The sequence below is a fragment of the Uloborus diversus genome, chromosome 7 (genome assembly GCF_026930045.1).
Source record: "Uloborus diversus isolate 005 chromosome 7, Udiv.v.3.1, whole genome shotgun sequence".
In the NCBI taxonomy this organism is placed as follows: Eukaryota; Metazoa; Arthropoda; class Arachnida; order Araneae; family Uloboridae; genus Uloborus; species Uloborus diversus.
Genome location: NC_072737.1, coordinates 7,042,501 through 7,061,691, shown reverse-complemented (window position 1 = coordinate 7,061,691; position 19,191 = coordinate 7,042,501). Strand labels below are relative to the sequence as shown.

The 19,191-nt window shown below is 35.2% G+C and overlaps 1 protein-coding gene across 1 annotated transcript in view; it reads left to right on the top strand.

Moving 5' to 3' along the window:
- The window catches only part of LOC129225893 (synaptosomal-associated protein 25-like), a 100,963-nt gene that overhangs the window by 69,443 nt on the left and 12,329 nt on the right, over positions 1 to 19,191 (top strand). The window contains exons 2-5 of the mRNA XM_054860423.1: positions 9,401 to 9,525; positions 14,264 to 14,305; positions 16,390 to 16,438; positions 18,020 to 18,137. Of these exons, the coding sequence (XP_054716398.1) occupies positions 9,430 to 9,525; positions 14,264 to 14,305; positions 16,390 to 16,438; positions 18,020 to 18,137 (305 nt within the window). The 5' untranslated portion in view covers positions 9,401 to 9,429. The remainder of the gene's footprint in view (positions 1 to 9,400; positions 9,526 to 14,263; positions 14,306 to 16,389; positions 16,439 to 18,019; positions 18,138 to 19,191) is intronic.

Here is a 19,191-nt window from a genome sequence, read left to right as displayed (position 1 = left end):
CGACATGTATTTTAAGACAATGTGTTTTCATTAAAAAAAACTTCCAGGTGCAGAGATTGAACTGTTTTTCTTTTAGTTATGCATTATTTTGACATTAGTAATAGTTTTTGATCAGTTTTCGGTAACTTTTATTTCATTTGGAGCTGTCAGCGTTGGCGTGAACGAAATGGCGTAAACGTTTTGCGTTAACGCAAAAATGTACTAATCGGTATCATAAATTGAAACTGTAGGTAAAAATCTTACCGTTTGCTGATTCTTCTTGGTCGCTTGCATCTTTTATTGCTTAGAGAGTTATTGAAATTGACTAAAGAAAATGCACAATACTATCTAAACGAAAAACTCACTATATTAACAAAATATTTACAACTTAGAATAACAAATTTACAAATCCTACTCCATAAAAGATCATTCTTCCGTGTTCCATCAATTCTATTTATTTTATTTCGCGCTGGCGTTGATCGTCTGCTATGATTAACGCCCGCTGTTGCTAGGATCATCAGTCACATGGTTTGGTTTATGAGCAGCAAAAGGGTTGCCATAGCTCGGTCTACTCTTATTATTAGTCTATGGTTTCATTTCCTTGTCGGCCAACAATGAATTCGGTGATCACTCGCGTGAATAAAGGCTTAGTCGCATTTAAAATCTGCTGTAAAAAGGGTTGTAATTTGAATTCTATGTAACATGGAAGTTCCAAACACATTCTGTCGGATGCAGAAAAAAAAACTCTTTGTTTTGGTACTAAATTAAAAAAAATTAATTTGAATTTTTGGGATCTTGAATTCAAATTATGTTTTTCGCAATCACGAGCGTGTGTATGTATGCGCGTGCGTGTTTTTGTAGGCGCATGTGTGTGGGTGCGTGTGTGTGTGTGTATGTAAGCATGTGTGTGCATGTTGTGTACGTAGTGCTGTGTGTGTATGGGTGTGTTTGTGTAGGCGTTCGTGTGTGCATGTGTGTGCATGTTGTGTATGCAGTGCTGCGTGCGTACGCGCGCGTGTGTGTAGGCGTTCGTGTGTGTATGTGTGTAGGAGTGTGTGTATGTATGCGTGTGTGTGTAGTATATGGATGCAACCTGGAGACTGTTTTCGCTATAGGTGCAGTATCGTGAGGAGCCGGTCGACGGTGATGCTGCAGAGAGTGCTGGCGGGAAAATAAAATGATAGGACATCAAAACAGTCAAATGAGAACAATAAGCAATCGTGATTGCTCAAAAATTTTAAATATATTTTCATTGTAAAAATTCCGAAAAACCTTTTAGAGGTTTTTAATTAATATCTTTGTTAATTAATGTCATCCGAAGACGCAACCTAGCTAAGAACACTCTCGATCAACTCTCCTTTTGAACTTTTTTTTCTTTTTCAAAATCTGTCCAACCGTTTAGGCGCTAGAGTGCCACAGACAGATACACAGACACGTCAAACTTATAACCCCCTTCCTTTGTGTGTCGAGGGATAAAAAGTTGGGGAGAGGTGGAATGGAAAAAATTTTTGCGCGGACATCGTGTTTTTCCTGCATTGACACTACATTGGCAGAAAAACAACTTTTACGGAAATAGATTTTCGAACGTGCGGAATAAGAAGAGCGCTTGTTGGAAACATGAAAATTTTGTCGACTGTCTGTTTGAGGATTAACAGTTTTTTTGTAACGGTGTAATTACAATCTGTTTAAGTACTACAAGAAATCGAGTGAAGGTCGGCTGTTTTTGGCACTAATGGGGTTGTTTCCATCAGTCAGAAGGACTACTTTTAGTCACTGAAGTTAATAGAAGGGGGGAAAAAAACATGGAGCGAAGAAAATCTTTTATTTTCAGAACGTTTGATTTTTGATTAATTTTTTAACATGTCCGATTTTTCAAACAAGGCGTGGTCTTTATGACGTCACAAGTGATGAACTTTGGCGTGCTGAATGCATACGCTTGCTGTCTATCGCGTTTCCACGTTATGATAATTAAGAAGCGAATTTAATATTGCGCTTACACTAGTGGCATCCGTGTATTGCATTTCATCACTTGTGATCTCATACGAAGAAGCGTAAAAAATGAAATTGAACCTGTGCACTTATTGAAATATATATTTTTTTAAATATTAAATTAGGGTAACACCCCCAGTAATTGGCAGGTCACCAGAGTTTTTTTGCCACATCGAACAAAAATGTCCTAAATTAAGATTTATACCCTATCTTTTAAAAGAAGAAGGCTATACATCAACTGAATGTACATTTACATTAAAGATTATAACTTCAATTCATGTCACTAAATGGTAGCAATGCAGAGGAAAGAGATACAAATGTGGCTCGCGTCGAATCGGCCATTTTTGTTGCAAAAGCTTCTTCTTTGGCTTAAGGGAAGCATGCGCATCAACCATTAAAAGCTGACTTAAAATGTATTTTAAATTTTGGTTGTCAAAAGTTATGTTTAGTTGAAAACTTACTTTGTGTGGGTAGAAATATATTTTTGTCCTTTTTTGGATTTTTGAAGTAATGATGGATGCCATTTACTGGTGCTTCAGTTTTGCTAATCTCCAGTAATTGGCACATGAGCCTATATCCACTAATGTGTAGTGCAATATGTCACTAGTTTGATTTATGATACTTTTGCAGCAATAATATTATATGGGTTCTACTATTGATTAGAATCTTACAGAATATACTGTTAAATTTTTAAGAGAAACAACAAAAAACAAATATGTTTGGCTATCAGTCATATTGCGACTGTTGAGAATAGTTTTATTTTTTATGGTCTTCTTTTTTCTGTAGAAACAGCTATAATTCGTAAAATCAAAACTGCATACCGACTAATGAAACAGCAATTATCTCGATATTTTTTCCCCCATTTTTATTTCAACACGGATAACACTCCAAATTTACTTTTATTTCTCTAAAATACTTCTTCAACATTAAGATGCGTGATTTAACACTACTTTATGTAAAATTACCTACTTTAAATTAACATTAATTATGCTTCTTATGATGATGGAATTCGTATGTGATCTAAAAGTGAAAAATAAAGTGATTTCCTATTAACAAGTGCCAATTTCTGGATCACAAGGTGTCATACACTGGGGTATCCGGTGCCAATTACTGGTGATTTTGGTAACTTTTTATGCATATATTTTTATAAAAATATCAATTCAAATATTTTTGCTTTCATTGAACTAAGTACATGCACAGATGTGCATTCTTTGATACAAAAATATTTTCAAGTGAATATTTCTTTTTAAGCAATGAAAACTGAGGTAAGTTTAAGGACAAACTCTTAAAGTTCCAATTACTGGGATCGTTACCCTATGTCAAAATATTTAAAAAAATTGTCAAATCCAATGTTTTTAAGCATGCACTTTCAGAAAAAAAAATGCTTTTAAAATTTCGGAAACGACCCCATTGCACTAAAGTGGAAAGATTATTATTATTTTTTTTCTGTGTTCGCTTAATATTTTTTTTAATGAAGTAGCTAAATTTTAAATGGTGTCTCGTACTTTTTACTGACACGAAATTTCACTCCCCCCACCCCCTCTTACTTTTCTTATTCAATCTTACGTTTTAAGATGTTAGGGAATTTCATGTGGGCGAAACGACGGAAACTATCCGTGGATCTAAAAAGGGGGAAATAAAATTGTGCTTCGTAAAATAGCCAAAAATAGTTTATCTTTTTTAAAATCAAGTGTGTGTCTTTCACTTTATTTTTTTACTTGTAACGGCTAAAAATATCAAAATTTTCAAACAGGCAGGTAAATAAAAATTTTAAAATTTAGTACCAATATAAAGTATTTTTCTCTGCGTCTGATAGAATGTGTTTGGAACGTCCATGTTATATAGAATTCGAATTATAACGCTTTTTTAAAGCAGATTTTAAATTCGGCTAAGCCTTTATTCACGCCACTGGTAACCGAACTCATTGTTGGCCGACAAGGAAATTTAAAGCAATGATTTAAAATATTTAGCTGTTGCCAGTTTCTATTTTCAACAAAGAAAATACTTACAATTGATTTTTAACAGCATAAGGCTTTTTAAAGGATTTTCAATTTTCACTCTAAATTCCACATTTGCGACTAAGTCGTAGGTTTTCAAATTTTTCATTTTAGTTACTTGTTAAGAAATGTTTAGAGCAGTTGTTGAAACTGCGGCCTGAAGCTGTAATACATGCGTCGTAGTGACAAAACACTCACTGTCGCAAAAATGAACCATTTTGACAAACTTTAATCGATCAGAGGTCAGTTGTTGCCAGTTGCGATGCGTGTATAAGAGCTACTACATGCTGTAACTTTTAAAAACGGCTCTAAACCTTTCTTAAAATATAAAATGTTGTATAAATTCGTATTTGTGTAGTAAATTCGTGGCCTATTTTGCATACATAAGTTTCTGTGCATGTAGCTCGTCACCTTTTAATTTTGCGACTATTTGCTCCACATGGTTCTTGCTTCTTATCGTCCCCTCTAGCACTCCTTAAAGCTTTTCCCAAGAGTTTAGGCTCACCCTGCATAGTACAGTGGTAAGATAAATTGAACAGGTAATAAAACACTATTTTTCTTGTAAAAGCCGAAACTTTTCATAGGAAAATTGCAGTCACTAGATGAAACTATAGTTTGTCTCACTAATGATGAATTGAAACAGGCAATTAATGGAAGTATGGTAAAGAGCATAATTTGTGACTCAAATATGCTTCTGTAGATACCACCTCTCAAATAATTTAACTTTTTTTTTATCTTCCTAATCTATTTTCGCCCATCTAGCTCTGTTTTAGCTACAAAGCCATTAGGGTTAATTACGGTAAATGTAAACAAAGGTGAATGTAAATGCGCTCCACAAACCCCGAACGTGATCGATATTTTTAAAAATATGCGACGAGTTTTGCATCGAGTTTGGGTGCAATCGATTTGGCGGGAAGAGGTAGTCTGGCCACAAGGTGAATGGGAATTTGTTTGAGATGTCGCGCATAAAGTCGGGAATTTATATTATCGCATAAAGCTTTCTGCTTAACGGTATTTTCGAGTAAATCAGCACTCCCCCCTCCCCGTCTCCCTTCTCCCTCTCCAGTTTAGACTTTGATTTTTTTTATGCAGTGAAACCCAGATTTTACATCCCCGAACGTTTTTCCCTCATTTTACGTTTTTCATCATCATATCCCAGTTTTTCCGTATACAGATAATGTTAATTTATCCCGGGTTGTAAGTTTATTATTCGTGGAATTTCTCACGTGTTGCGTTTTCCCTAAAAAATAACGAGCTGATGTGTGCATCACATGACTTCCTTTTACTCCAATTTAATGTCATTTTCTCATTATTCGCAGTTTTAATGTGATTCAATAGTTTAATCTCTAAATATCAACAACAGTGACCAAATTGAAACCAGATTTAAAAAAAAAAATTAAAAAAGAATCGCCAAATTTGTCACCAAGTTGGCGACAAAACTTGGCAACCAAAAGACTGGCGATATATCGCCAAGTGTCCGCCAAATCATAACACAACTTGAGTTTACATCGAAATAACAATGATTTCCCCCCAAAAGGGGCAAAAAAAAAAAAGCTTTTGAGCATCCGAATGCAACCAAAAAGGAGTTGCACATCTAGACCCCACTAGGAGTCTAAGTACCTAATTTCAACTTTCTAGGACATTCCGTTCTTGAGTTATGATACACACATACATACGTACATACATACAGACGTCACGAGAAAACTCGTCGTAATTAACTCGGGGATCGGCAAAATGGATATTTCGGGTGTCTGTACGTTCTTAGGCATATATCCACGTTTGGTAGGGTTGAAAGAAAAACTCAACATTCATTCGGGGGTGAGCAAAATGGAAATGAAGGCCGATTTTTGAGGGAAATTTTTTTCGCGAATACAATACTTCCTTTTTTGTAAAAGGAAGTAAAAAAGAGAAAAAAAAATGGGCTAAAATAAGCAATATTTTCCCTTTTGTTCTTTTTAAAGACTATTTACCTATATACTCAATGACAATCCACCATTACAGACTATGTTTTCAACTTAAATGCCAGAGTCGCAACTAAATGTTAAAATGATCTTAAAATGTGGATGTATATAATAATGTTCTTTTCTTAAAATATAGATATTAATATCATTTTAAAGAATCGTCTCTGCTATTTGCGTTCTCTGCTTTTCCCGTATTCTATTTTTTTTAACCCAGTCCTTTTACAAACGTAAAATCGCGGTTTTCCCTGCATTTCCTTCTGTTATGAACAGATAGAGATGCACGCGAGGATTTTTGAGGCGTGGAAGAAAAATCTGGAAATCACGGCGGAAAAAACGGAATTTGTTTTAGAACATAAGAAAAGAAATCCTATTAATGCATTTATATTTTCGACGTGGGGCCTAGGATTATTTCCACTTTCAATATTCTTCACATTTGACTAATCTAAAGTTTGTAATACATATGGACGTCATTAAGTGAGAAACAACTCATAAGAGTTTGGTGATTGTGTGAATTTTTGTTTAAAATTCTTCTGAACACATTTTTAGTCAACTATTCACAGTAAATATATTTATGCTGCTCTTGCTGAATTGAACAAAAAAAAATCCAATTTGACGCTGAATTATTATCTAATTTCACAAACTTTAATAGACGATTGACTGTATGTTTTTTAATCTTATTATTTTCTTTAAAAATGTACACTTCTAAATCTTTCCATACTTACTCCGCAGATCCCGCAATTAATGTATCTTTTAATTTTTATGATTTTGTTACTGTAGATAGCTCTTCTTTTCAATGAAATCATTGCATCTTCCCAATAAAATATGATCAACCTAATCTTATACCCATATAAGTTAGTAACCCTTCCTTCTTCTGAAAATTCTAATTACCAATCCAAATTTTTCTATGATACTTTCTATAATGTAATGAAACTAAATGTTACTGGGGGAAAAAATATGAACAAAAATTTTTTTTAAAACGGGTAACTTGTAACTATAAAATACATGCATAAAAATACCATTTCAGCATGTGCCTTAGTTATTAATTTTTTAGTTCATACTTTATCTAGTGCAAAGATTAATCATTTTCTGACATAAATTTTACTTTTCCAGAAAACTCAAGATCTGTTTAAAAAAAAACTTTTACCGTAATTATTAGCACATAAAAGAAGGAAAAGTTGAACGCTTTGGCTCATAGTTTCACCAACATTTTACAATATGTTGAAATGACTAATCTTTGCAGTAAATATAAACGTCCCTTTTACAGAAGATTTTTGAAAATGATAAAATCTATCATATCGTTTCTATTTCCTTTTTTCTCTAAAATCTCAGCTGGTAGCATAACAAGTGAAGCTAATGGTAAAAGTCACTTCTCCTCAATTAATTCCGTACTGATGGTCTTGAAAAAAACTCATACAGGCACAGAAATAGAATAAATATATATGCAGCTCTTAGCAGTGAAAGAGAGAGGGGTGAAGAGAAAATTTTACTTCAAACGAAACAAACAGATTTCTTCTTTTACTAAAAACCAAAGTAATTTAACTCTATACTACGCAGTCAGTCACTTTAATTACTATTTAAGATCAATGCTATCATATAATGATTTGTAATACTTTCAAACACATGTTCTACAAGCTTGGAGATAACTATAATGAGTATCTTATTAATTTTTAATAGGATGTTTTTTTCGTTTATGTGTTACTGAATCCTTTTCTGTGATTCGTCAGTCCCGGAAGGCTATTTCACCGGCAAAGAGTCTATGCCATATACTTTTATTCTGCTGACGGCATTACTATAACTCCCTCTCAGTTTTTCACGTGACCTAGTAATGCTAAATCACGTGATAAAAACATCAAAGCTTTGACAAATTGCCTATAGCAGAAAAAAGCTGCCGGAGCGTTTCGTGCTTTTTCCGGTAGCTCTAAATGCAAAAATTGGTTCTTCAAGTCTTGCCCACGTGACTTATTTGTGTGTTTTCGACTCCAAACACTTCCGGTTCTTTAAGGTCAACCCATGCTGGACTGACTCTCAGTATAACAGATACAAAATATGAATGATGACCACCCGCCCCATAATGCTTTGGTATTTGCAGTAAAATCTCATTAGAGCGAACACCATTACAACGAAGTATCCGTTTCAACGAAATAAATGTTCACTCTCGATTTAATTTTCATTGCATTACTTCAATTTCATTACAACTATTCAATTTTTTATCCATTTCCGTTACAGCGAACAAAATTATCTGTCTCTCTTGGAGTTAAAATGTGTATTTCTATAAGGTCTACTTCTATATGCCGTAAAGACTGATTGAGGCAATGAAAAGTAAAGGGATGTAAGTGGGATTTTTAAAGTATTGAGTAAAATGTGTGCTAAGGTCAAACCGTAAACAGGATTTGTGTTATTTATTGAAAAGTTTTTCTAAACCCTGCTTTAAAGTAAAGCAACACCTACCAGGACTACTATGATCATCTGTTACCCCAAAACAGATAAAAGTTTCTCAAGTCACCTCTACAAGTTGCTCCAAGTTTTAGATTTTAGCATAAACATTCCCTTGCTGCTGAGTACAGAGGAACCTCGTTTATCCGGCTTCCGTTTATCTGGATCTCCGGTTTATCCGAATCAAATTTACAGAATTCAAAAAAAGAAATCATATTCACTTAAACAATAATTCTTAATTACGATAGTCAGAACGCAACTATAAATGCGCCAAATATTTGCTTTTTATTTCGATTAAATGTACAACTCCTGCATAGAATATACAATAAATTACTGTCATCTTATAAACAAGGTATCGTATTTGGAGTGTCAGTCCGACACGACTGCAGCGGAACTATAAATGAAAAAGTGTTTGCGAGTAGCAATCCTATGTAATTTTGTTAAAAAGCATCGTTTGGTTGCAGTCATAAAAGATAAGTCTGCTTATTTACGAATGTGTTTTACTTACTACCCTGATTATCCAGATTTTCGCCTATCCGAATTGCCTTAGTCCCAGTTGGTCTGTATAAACGAGGTTGTACTGTACTTCAATTTAGAAACAATTTTCAGCACATCATAATTGTGCTTTTCAGTTGCAATTTTGTAATTTATGTAACAATAAGTTATGTTGATTGGCCAGTGTTGCAAATCCTTTGTGTCTTTTTCAGGCGGGGCTTCCCTATCAATGCTATGTAACTTTGTTACAAAGCATCGTTTTTCGCTGTAATAAAAGATTAGTCTGCTTATTTACGAATGTGATTTACTTATCATACTGATTTTCCGGATTTTCGTTTATCCAGATTGCCAGTTTTATTTGTTACCCAGATCATCCGGATTGTCTTTAGTCCCAGTTGATCCGAAAAAAACCAGGTTGTACTGTACGTCAATTCAGAAACCATTTTCACCACATCATTATGTTTTTCAGTATAGGAATTTTGTAATTTATGTAACAATAAGTTATGTTGGTTGGCCAGTGTTGTAATTTGTTTTTGTCTTTTTCAGGCGGGGCTTCCCTATCCACATAATCCAAGATGCCGGAACAGGCCGACGTCGGGGGGGAGGACGGAATGCATGGGAAGTCCGAGTTAGAACAGATCCAGTTCAAGTCCAGCCAGGTCACCGATGATGTAAGTACCAGTCCATTCCTGCTGTTGCTATGACCAATTTTACTTTGAAATGTCGAAGAAGATTAGGTGAAGTTTAAAAATAAATTTCAGTTTGGTGCCTCGATCCAAGGTCAAAGAAATTTAAGACTGTGATCTTTTTTATTTTTGAAATATATGTAACAAGTTGAAAACAATTTGGTGAAAAAAGTTGATGTGTAGTTTTTCTTTCCTCGAAATTTAAAATATTGAATGATCCCATTAATTTAGGAAAACATTGTAAAGAGTAATGAAACTGTTAACCTCTGAGTAAAAAGAACTTGCGTAATTTTCACACAATTTCGCACATTACACAACTCCCACCTAATACAAATGAATTTGCATGACATTGCCGCGACGTCTTTTACACGTGCACAAGACACCTGATGTGCACAGAAGGACGAAATTTTGAATTCCATGGAAACTTGTACATTGACTTTAAGTCAAAGGGTTTTTAGAACAATAACATTGATTAAATGAGCGAAAATTTGTGATAATGTGATTTCTTATAGAGTTAATAATTAATGCCTCACTTATTAATGAATGCTTCAGTAACAATATTCTTCCAGAATATGTTCAAACATACAAACATACTTAAAATATTTTATGTAGTTTATGCCCTAAAAGATACTTTTTAGTATTTAAGAAATATTTGTCTTTGTATTGAGAATATAAGCAGTTTCACGGTAAATGGTATTGAAATAAATGGTAGAATCTCCGTAACTAATGAAGATAATCAAGTTATTAAGCTGAAAATCTTTCTGCATGACTCCTTTCGATGGTGGACCGAAAAATTATAACGACACACGAAAAATTCAAATGTCGAAGTGAAAATCCTAACGATAACGAAAAACATTCTATTGACTCAGTGAAAAATTCTAATGATTAAAAAAAAAAAATTCTACTGATTTATCTGACTCACGCATAAAATATGGCAACTTTAATTCGCAACTCCAGTAAACTATAGGGGGCGCTGCAGTCACTGTCTAATGGGGGATGAAAAAGGTAAAACAAACAAATGCCGTAGCTTATAACTTGCTTCGAAGCTTGGTGAATGACAGTAATTTTTTATCGTGTTTGTAGGAAGCTTTATTTTCTTTTCTTCCGAAATCACATTTCGCCACAAACTGTCTAAAGCCTGTAATTTACCCGAAATAAAACAAGTGGAATGGAATGTTTTACCTTTTTCGATAGTATTGTTAATCATCGCAAGGTAGCTTATTCGAGCTCTGGAGTTGCGAATACCAGAAGCGCGAAGTTTGAAATATAAAATCACCGGAATGGGAAGTTCTTTAAAAGTGTATTGATTGATTGATTGCAGATATTGTCTGAAAATTAACATTTCTTCATTTCTACGCTTACTTTAACACAAACGAGAAAATTGAGAAAGAACACGATGCTAACATCAAGCTATTGCTATGACATTGCGGAAAATTGATAAACTTAATGTTTAATTTTCTACTGTGTAAGGTAAAACACCAGTAGTGGCCTGTGCTTCAGTAGTGACCTCTTCATGGTTTAAAGCACACCAGTAGCGGCCAGTGCATCAGTAGTGACCCACTTCACGGTTTAAAACACACCAGTGTTGACCAGTGCTTCAGTAGTGGCCACTTCAAGGTTTAAAGCACACCAGTAGTGGCCAGTGCTTTAGTAGTGGCTACTTCAAAGTTTAAAGCACACCAGTAGTGGCCAGTACTTCAGTAGTGGCCCACTTCAAGGTTTAAAGCTCACCAGTGTTGACCAGTGCTTCAGTAGTGGCCACTTCAAGGTTTAAAGCACACCAGTAGTGGCCAGTGCTTTAGTAGTGGCTACTTCAAGGTTTAAAGCACACCAGTAGTGGCCAGTACTTCAATAGTGGCCCACTTCAAGGTTTAAAGCCCACCAGTAGTGGCCAGCGCTTCAGTAGAGGCCACTTCAAGGTTTAAAGCCCACCAGTAGTGGCCTGTGCTTCAGTAGTGGCCACTTCAAGGTTTAAAGCACACTAGTAGTGGCCACAGTGAAGGTTTTTAAACTGTGGATCTACAATATAAATTACCTCTCTTGAAACTCAAAGAGCATATTATAGACCAACTCTTCCTCAATTGTCCAATGATCCTTAAATGCCAGAATTTCAATTTGTTCAATTTTTTATCCATTTTGTCCCAAACCTCAAATTTAATTCCATTAGCGGCCACTCCAAAATCTGAAAATTTCAATAGTGGCCAACTGCCATTCTCCCATCCGAAGAATTTGCATTACTTACTAAAGGTTCAAATAACTGATGAATGAAACTGATTAGTTACTGATAGTTACATTAAGTATACAAAAAAAGAAAGAAAGAAAGAAAAAAATTTTGATTTTGAACTCTTGAATTCAAATTATGTTTTTCGCAATCACGAGTGTGTGTGTGTATGTAGGCATGTGTGTTTATGTGTGTGGGGGGGTATGTGTGTTTGTGTGTAGGGGGTATGTGTATGTGTGTAGGCATGTGTGCTTGTGTCTGTGTGCAGGAATGAGTGTGTGGGTAGTTGTGTGTATGAGGGTTTGTGTGTGATGGGGAATGTGTATGTGTGTGTAGGCATATGTGTTTGTGTCTGTGTGCAGGCATGAGTGTGATGAGTGTGTGGGTAGTTGTGTGTAGGTGTGTGTGTATGTGTAGGTGTCTGTATGTAAGCGCGCGTATATGTATGTGTTTGAGTGTGTATGTGTTTGTGTGTGTGCTTGTGTGTGTGTTTGTGTATTTTGTGTATGTGTTTGTGTATGTATGTGTAGGTGTATGTATTTGTGTGTGCGCGCATGTGTTTAGTTGTGTATGTATGCGCGTGTGTGTAGGAAATGGATGCAACCTGGAGACGGTTTTCACTATAGGAGCAGCATCGTGAGGGCCGGTCGATGGTGATGCTGCAGTGGGTGCTGGCGGGAAAATAAAATGATAGCACATCAAAACAGTCAAGTGAGAACAATAAGCGATCGTGATTGCTCAAAAAAAAAAAAAAAAAAAAAACGTTATTATTGTTCATTTCTTTCTTTAAAGTGTATAAGTAAACTTGAAGTGACCACTACTGAAGCACTGGCCACTACAAATGTTTTACCTTAACTGGTAATGAGAAAAAAAAAAACATACTTCAGCAGAAAATACTTCTTAATTATGCTTTTCTTTAACTTCGGGCAGTTATTGAGAATGAATATAACTTTCGTATAAAATGCAAGGACTGTGTCTAAATTAACAGGCGCATAGGACCTGTGACTTAACTAACTCAAATGCTTTTAAAATATAATTACATTTTTTATTAGTGATGGAGTTTAGTTTGTACTGAAAGCATTTGAAAATGATTGAACATACACATCATGTATATAATTGGAGCAAATCTAACCTAACAGCACAGTGAATGGTACACAGATCCTAATTACAACATTACGACGCTGCTAGGTTAGATTTTCCCCAACTGTATTGATCCAAATAACTACAGACTGGTTAATAGTTCTTTATCGATATTGTCAAAATAATACTGACAATAATTTATTTTCCGAGGAGATCTTTCTCAATTTCTGAAGAAAATTGCTCTGCTCAAGCGAACGTATTACAAATGTATTCTGTAATGGAAAAACGATGCATCGCAAATTTACTTGAATTACAGACAACAAATTCCTTTGATACCAAAACGAAATATTTTGTCGAAGTCCACTCATGGAAATTACTAGTTCTGTTCAATTACACGTTCAATTTATTTACAACGCGGCAGTGAATAGGAACGAAGCGGTAATGAAAAGGTGGAAATGAATAGATGATGAAGAGAGAGTTCTTACTCTTTCTCTCTCTTGAAAATACGACAATTCATGTGACCTTTTGCTGTTAGTGTGCTAACAAACTGAGAGCAAAGCTTACTGTAATAATTTTAATGCAAAGAAAACAAAGTTTGTTTTTTTGAGCAATCACGATTGCTTATTGTTCTCATTTGACTATTTTTGGCGTGCTATGATTTTATTTTCCCCCCCGCCTCCCTCTGCCAGCACCACCCGTCGGCAGGCCTCACGATGCTGCTCCTCTAGCGAAAACAGTCTAAAGGTTGCGATCACATCCTACACGCATATATACACACACGCATGCCTACACACTCACACACACATACACAAACACACATACCACACACTCATGCCTGCACACAGAAACAAACACACGCCTACACACACACACAGACACAAACTCACACCTACACACACACACTCACACACATACCCACACACACGCCTGCACACAGACACAAACACACACACACTCACACACATACCCACACACGCGCCTGCACACAGACACAAACACACACCTGCACACAGACACAAACACACACCTACACACACACACTCACATACCCACACACACATGCCTGTACACGCGCAAAAAAACACGTGATTGCGAAAAACATAATTTAAATTCAAAATGTCAACATTCAATTTTTTTTTTTTTTTTTGGAAAATAAAATCCACCAAAAAAGATTACATGTTAAATCACTCACGTATTCCATACGAATGAATTTTCAAAGAATCTCATGTGGCTTTAGTACAAAAATTCATTTGTAACGCGAAGGACTTTAATGTCGCAAAAACAAACCATATATTTTTAAAATCTTGAATTAAACAAACGCATATAAAAACTGAAGAATTGAGTAAATGCATAATGTAACTTTAATTTTTGTAACAAATTCTTCAAATGAATAAAATATGATTGTTTACTTACTTTTTTCAGTCCTTGGAATCCACAAGGAGGATGATGGCCTTATGCGACGAGGTAAGACTTTTTTTTTTTCCTTCTTAATTTTTCTCTGCTATATCCTTAAACGAAAAGCTGTTAGAAAAGACGAAATAACTGATATGAAGCCGTTTTTGCAGTTCCGGCTCTAAGCATTCGTATCACAGTTTGATTCCAAATAGTAAATATTGCAAAATATTAATGTAACAGTTTAAAATTTATGAACTTATAATTCAAAAGATAAAAATGGCGCCTTTTCTCGATAACTTCCTATTTGCAACCGATGGAAAAACACAAATTCGTTTGAAAAGTTCAAAGTTCTATCGCGTAAACAGAAGAAAGAAATGTACGCAAAATGCTTTGTTTCTTTCTTTCTTTTGGTGCTTAATCGCACAGGTTTATTTTGATGAGGACTACAATCTGAGTGCACTGCCTCCCTTACGCATGATATATTTTTTATTAGACATATAAGGGGCCGTGGTAGCCCGATCAGTAGAGTGTCGGATTCGGGGCCGGAGGGTCTTGAGTTCGAACCTCGACGGTCGAAGACCCACCGTCGTCATTAAAGGGGACTGGGCGACGTTAAATATGCTCGTGGTCTCAATGTCCTCCAAGTGAAACGATACCTCTGGGGGTGCTAGCACCAGGTAGCTATTTGCTCCTGGTCTAGTTCTAAATTCTCATTAACTGTTCGATCCGGTGATGGTGCTGCCATCTATCGGTATAAAAAAATAATGGAGGCAAGGCACTTAGTATGCAGTCCTCGACATAAATACAGTTGTAGTCAGTTGTAACTCGGAATCGAAATCGAAATTAGACATATAAACAACACATGAAGGAATTTACATCACAAAGAAGGGAAGGTACAACCGGGGCGAGGGTGGAAGTCGAACCCACCGCCTCAGGTGTGCCAATGTCAAGCAGTCACTAAGACCGCTCGGCCACTGAGGCCCCAAAATGCTTTGTTTATGTTAGAAATCGTCTGCAGTATTGATCGCAGTTACAGTGTGCATCATAATCACTGCACGATTAAAAACCGATAGAATTGCAGTTTGAAAACTAAATTTTAATTGCAACAAAACATATCAGTTTCCGTTTGTGATTTTTTGCAAAAATGGTACTTTTATTTCGTTTTATTTTGTTCTTATTATAGCTGTGCCATTTAAAAAACAAAACAAAGCAACGTAAAATGAAAACGTTCATGGTCACCTGTTTCGTTCTAAGAAGCTACATTTCCAAAGCCATTTGTCTGTGGATTTTAAGTCTAGATCCGGAGAAATACAGAAAAACTTCCCCTCACGTAGTTCGATAAGCATTCGAAAACGTTTTGTTCTTCATTGTTTAAATATTAATGGTTTCATTTTCCCACTCAATTCTCGGTTTTGACTGAACTTGATAAACCTTTCATTACAACGGAGAGACATTGTCACAGGAGTTACCAGGAATTAAATAACATCATTATCCGTTTTCTACGAGAAGGCACTTGACTCCTCCCTCGTCACGTGGTATCCGATGATTCTATTTTGCTGTTTTCGGCAGAAGACATATTCGGATCATAGCATTTTGTTGTTAAAGTAGCAGTTTTTAAAATGTAAGAATAACTAAAATGGCAACAGACAAGTGAAGCAAGTGATGTAAAGGAGCACTAAGACTTTTTTTGCACATTAAGATGCACGCCCAAGTTATTGCTGTGTGGTTGTATCCTTTGGAAGTGCGTGGATTGCTTACGGATCACCCCCGTGTAAAATGGAAATCTGCGTTCGAGGAGGCGGGGCGAAGTGTCTTCTCGGGAGAATCGGACAGTAGACTATTTTTAGAACTTTGGTTGCCTAAATAAATCAAAATAAAAAAATAATTTTCAAAAAATAAATAAATAAAAATATAACAAATAATAAATGAAAAAGTAAATAATAAATTGAAATATATATATAAATATTTATATTGAATTATACTTATTCACAGAATTTAAAATAAATTTCATCATAAAATAAATTTCATGAGTTAACAAGATGTTACAGAGCGCTTTAACAATTGACATTTTTTTACTGCTGATTTAAGCTTTACTTGAGTTACGCTACTTAAACATTTACTGTGATTTTATTGTTCTCTCATTATCTTTATAGAGCAAAGAAGCTGGTATTCGAACTCTCGTTGCTCTGGACGATCAAGGAGGTAAGAAACAACTAAATGTTTAAAGATTTTCTACGCTTTAAAAATCATTACTAAGTTCTTTTCTTTTCAATCGGTGATATCCAAGTAAAAACTTACATTTGATTAAAATAAGATTCCAAAACGTCAGGCACAACTAATAAGTTCTTCTTTCTAATGGCGTTAGAGGTTTTACCTATTGCAGAGCTAGTGCGATCCCCCACTACAGCACCCATTCTTTCAATCTTAGACCATTGAGAGTTTCTAATTGGTTCTGTCAGTTCTGTCATTGAGAGATCTAAGCTTTCAATTGGCAGCTCTATCGGTGGATACCGTTACCACGAGAATTTTTACGCCCAGTTTCGCCACCAGATGGACACACCTGGGCTCTCTTCGATGCGAAACTGCACTTGAAATATAATTTTTCTAAGAGTAATCAAAACCAAACGAGTACTTCAGTGGACTTTTTACATGCCGCATAACCATACGACATGGACGTTGTCCATTTAATACATCTTGCAAATTGATCGACTGGGTTCAAGTTCGAATCTGTGCCTTTGGGCGTGAAAACCCAGCGATTAGCCACTGCATCACTTCGTTGGAGCTGGGGAGTAAAATAAAGCTTTTTTTTTTTTAGAGAAGACCCTAAAACTATAGACTGTAAAATTTATGTTACAGAAGATTTGGATAAACTTTATACACATGGAATTCATATCGATTAAGCATAAAGCAGAACCATTTGGTGAATTGTTTACACTCGTTGAGGTATTTAAAAGCCCATGTTTTAATTCCTCCAGTTTACCTCATGGAGGGGTAAAGTGCGGATAATTCAAAGTTATTTTATATCTAGGAAAGGAAGATCCGAGCTTTTTCTCGGATGACTTTATATCCCAAAGCTCACACTTCGTTGTGTTGAAAAGGGGGTTCCTTGAAACCTCGAAACACGCGTATGCAATTCAATTGCTTATTTGTGCTTTATCTACGTTGCTCACAACTTCTGCATTGGATTCCATGTTTTTCAGAGCCAATTCATCAGAATTTTAAAAAATAGAAAAAAAAAACCTGAGAAACGCGAAACGACGCATGACTAAAATTTTTATTTTCACCAACCTTCCGGTTAAGATATTAGAGAGTCCACTCAGGCGCAAGTCTACCTATAATACGAGTATATGCGATATTATTATTATTTATTTATTTATTTGTTGAAGAAAATATATTTATTGAAAAAAAAATTATTTATTTATTAAAGAAAATTAATTTTTTTATTGAAGAAAAATAATGTTTTTATTGAAAAAAATTTATTTATTTATTAAAGAAAATTTATTTATTTGTTGAAGAAAATTATTATTATTATTATTATTATTTTAAAGAAAATTTATTTATTTATTTATTTATTTTTTTGAAGAAAATTTATTTTTTTTTATTGAAGAAAATTTATTTATTTATTGAAGAAAAATAATCCAAATCATTACACGTCAACCAGTGCAGGAACCCCAATCCATCTCTCAGTAAGCAATTAAAACTATAAAACAGTAAAATTATTAAAATGTTTTTTAAAGGTGTAACAAAATACTTTTATGTGTTACACGTTTCCTTCGTTCGCAGAGCAACTGGACCGGATCGAGGAGGACATGGATAAAATTAATGCTGATATGAAGGAAGCCGAGAAAAACTTGGAAGGAATGGAAAAATGCTGTGGTATCTGCGTATGTCCTTGTAATAAGTAAGTATTGCCTCGACTAAGCGCAAAAATATTTTGTTTTCAGTGATCTCCGTCCATCGTTCTATGTAATCGACAGACGAATAAAGTGATCTCCGTCCATCGTTCTATGTAATCGACAGACGAATAAATAGTAGCATAAATCAGTGCCTCAGAGCCAGGCTAACGTAATTCACATAATCGCTACTTTACTGGAGAGAGGGAAAACGTTTGTTCGGTGCATACAAAGGATGAGACGCGCGCTCTTTCAACACTGTTAAATAATTACAGAGAATTTGTTTTAGAATTACGTTTACATGGTTTAATGTGGAAGAGGATTCCACATAGAATGCACTAATAAATGGAAAATTGCAATTTTTGGACTTACGTCCCACAGTGATGCGAAAACGCCAAAAAGCGCTTTAAAATGTTTTTAAACCTCTCTCGCTTGTTTGTTTACACAGGCATGTTATTACGGAGTTTTTTTTTTTCGATTTGTTTGGGCTTAGGGTCCAAAGTTCGCAGGTTTACGCAGCTAGTTCCTTTTCAGGATCTTTCTACAGACGATTGATGACTAATTAATATTAATTTCTAAGAGGACATAAGAGGACATTTTTTTTTTGTTGAGTGTTTAGAAAAAAATAACCTTAAAATTTTTTCGGTACTGATCAAAATCGGTTTTCGGTTTGAGAATTCAACTACTCATTTTTTTCGTCCTATTACTATCGTTGGACGCGAGAGAAACCAAATATACCCGCCTTTAATAAGAAAAACAATTATAGACTGCATAAAAGCAATTTTTTTAAACTCCCGCGCTCATGGTTTTTCAACTTTCTATAGGCTCCCTTCAGCTTTGTAGTGGACAAAGAGCTCTAAAATTTCAGTTCTGATTGCCTAAGAGGTAGGCCTGTTCAAATTTATTAATCCTCAATTGGTTTAATATAGGGGGAAAAAATTTTAAGCGCCATTTAGAAGCGCTTTTTTTGGGGGGGGGGGGGGGTTGCCCCACTATGCGTTCGTCCGGTTCTGAAGTACAGAAAAATAAGACGAATTAGGTTTTAAAACGATTGAATCGACA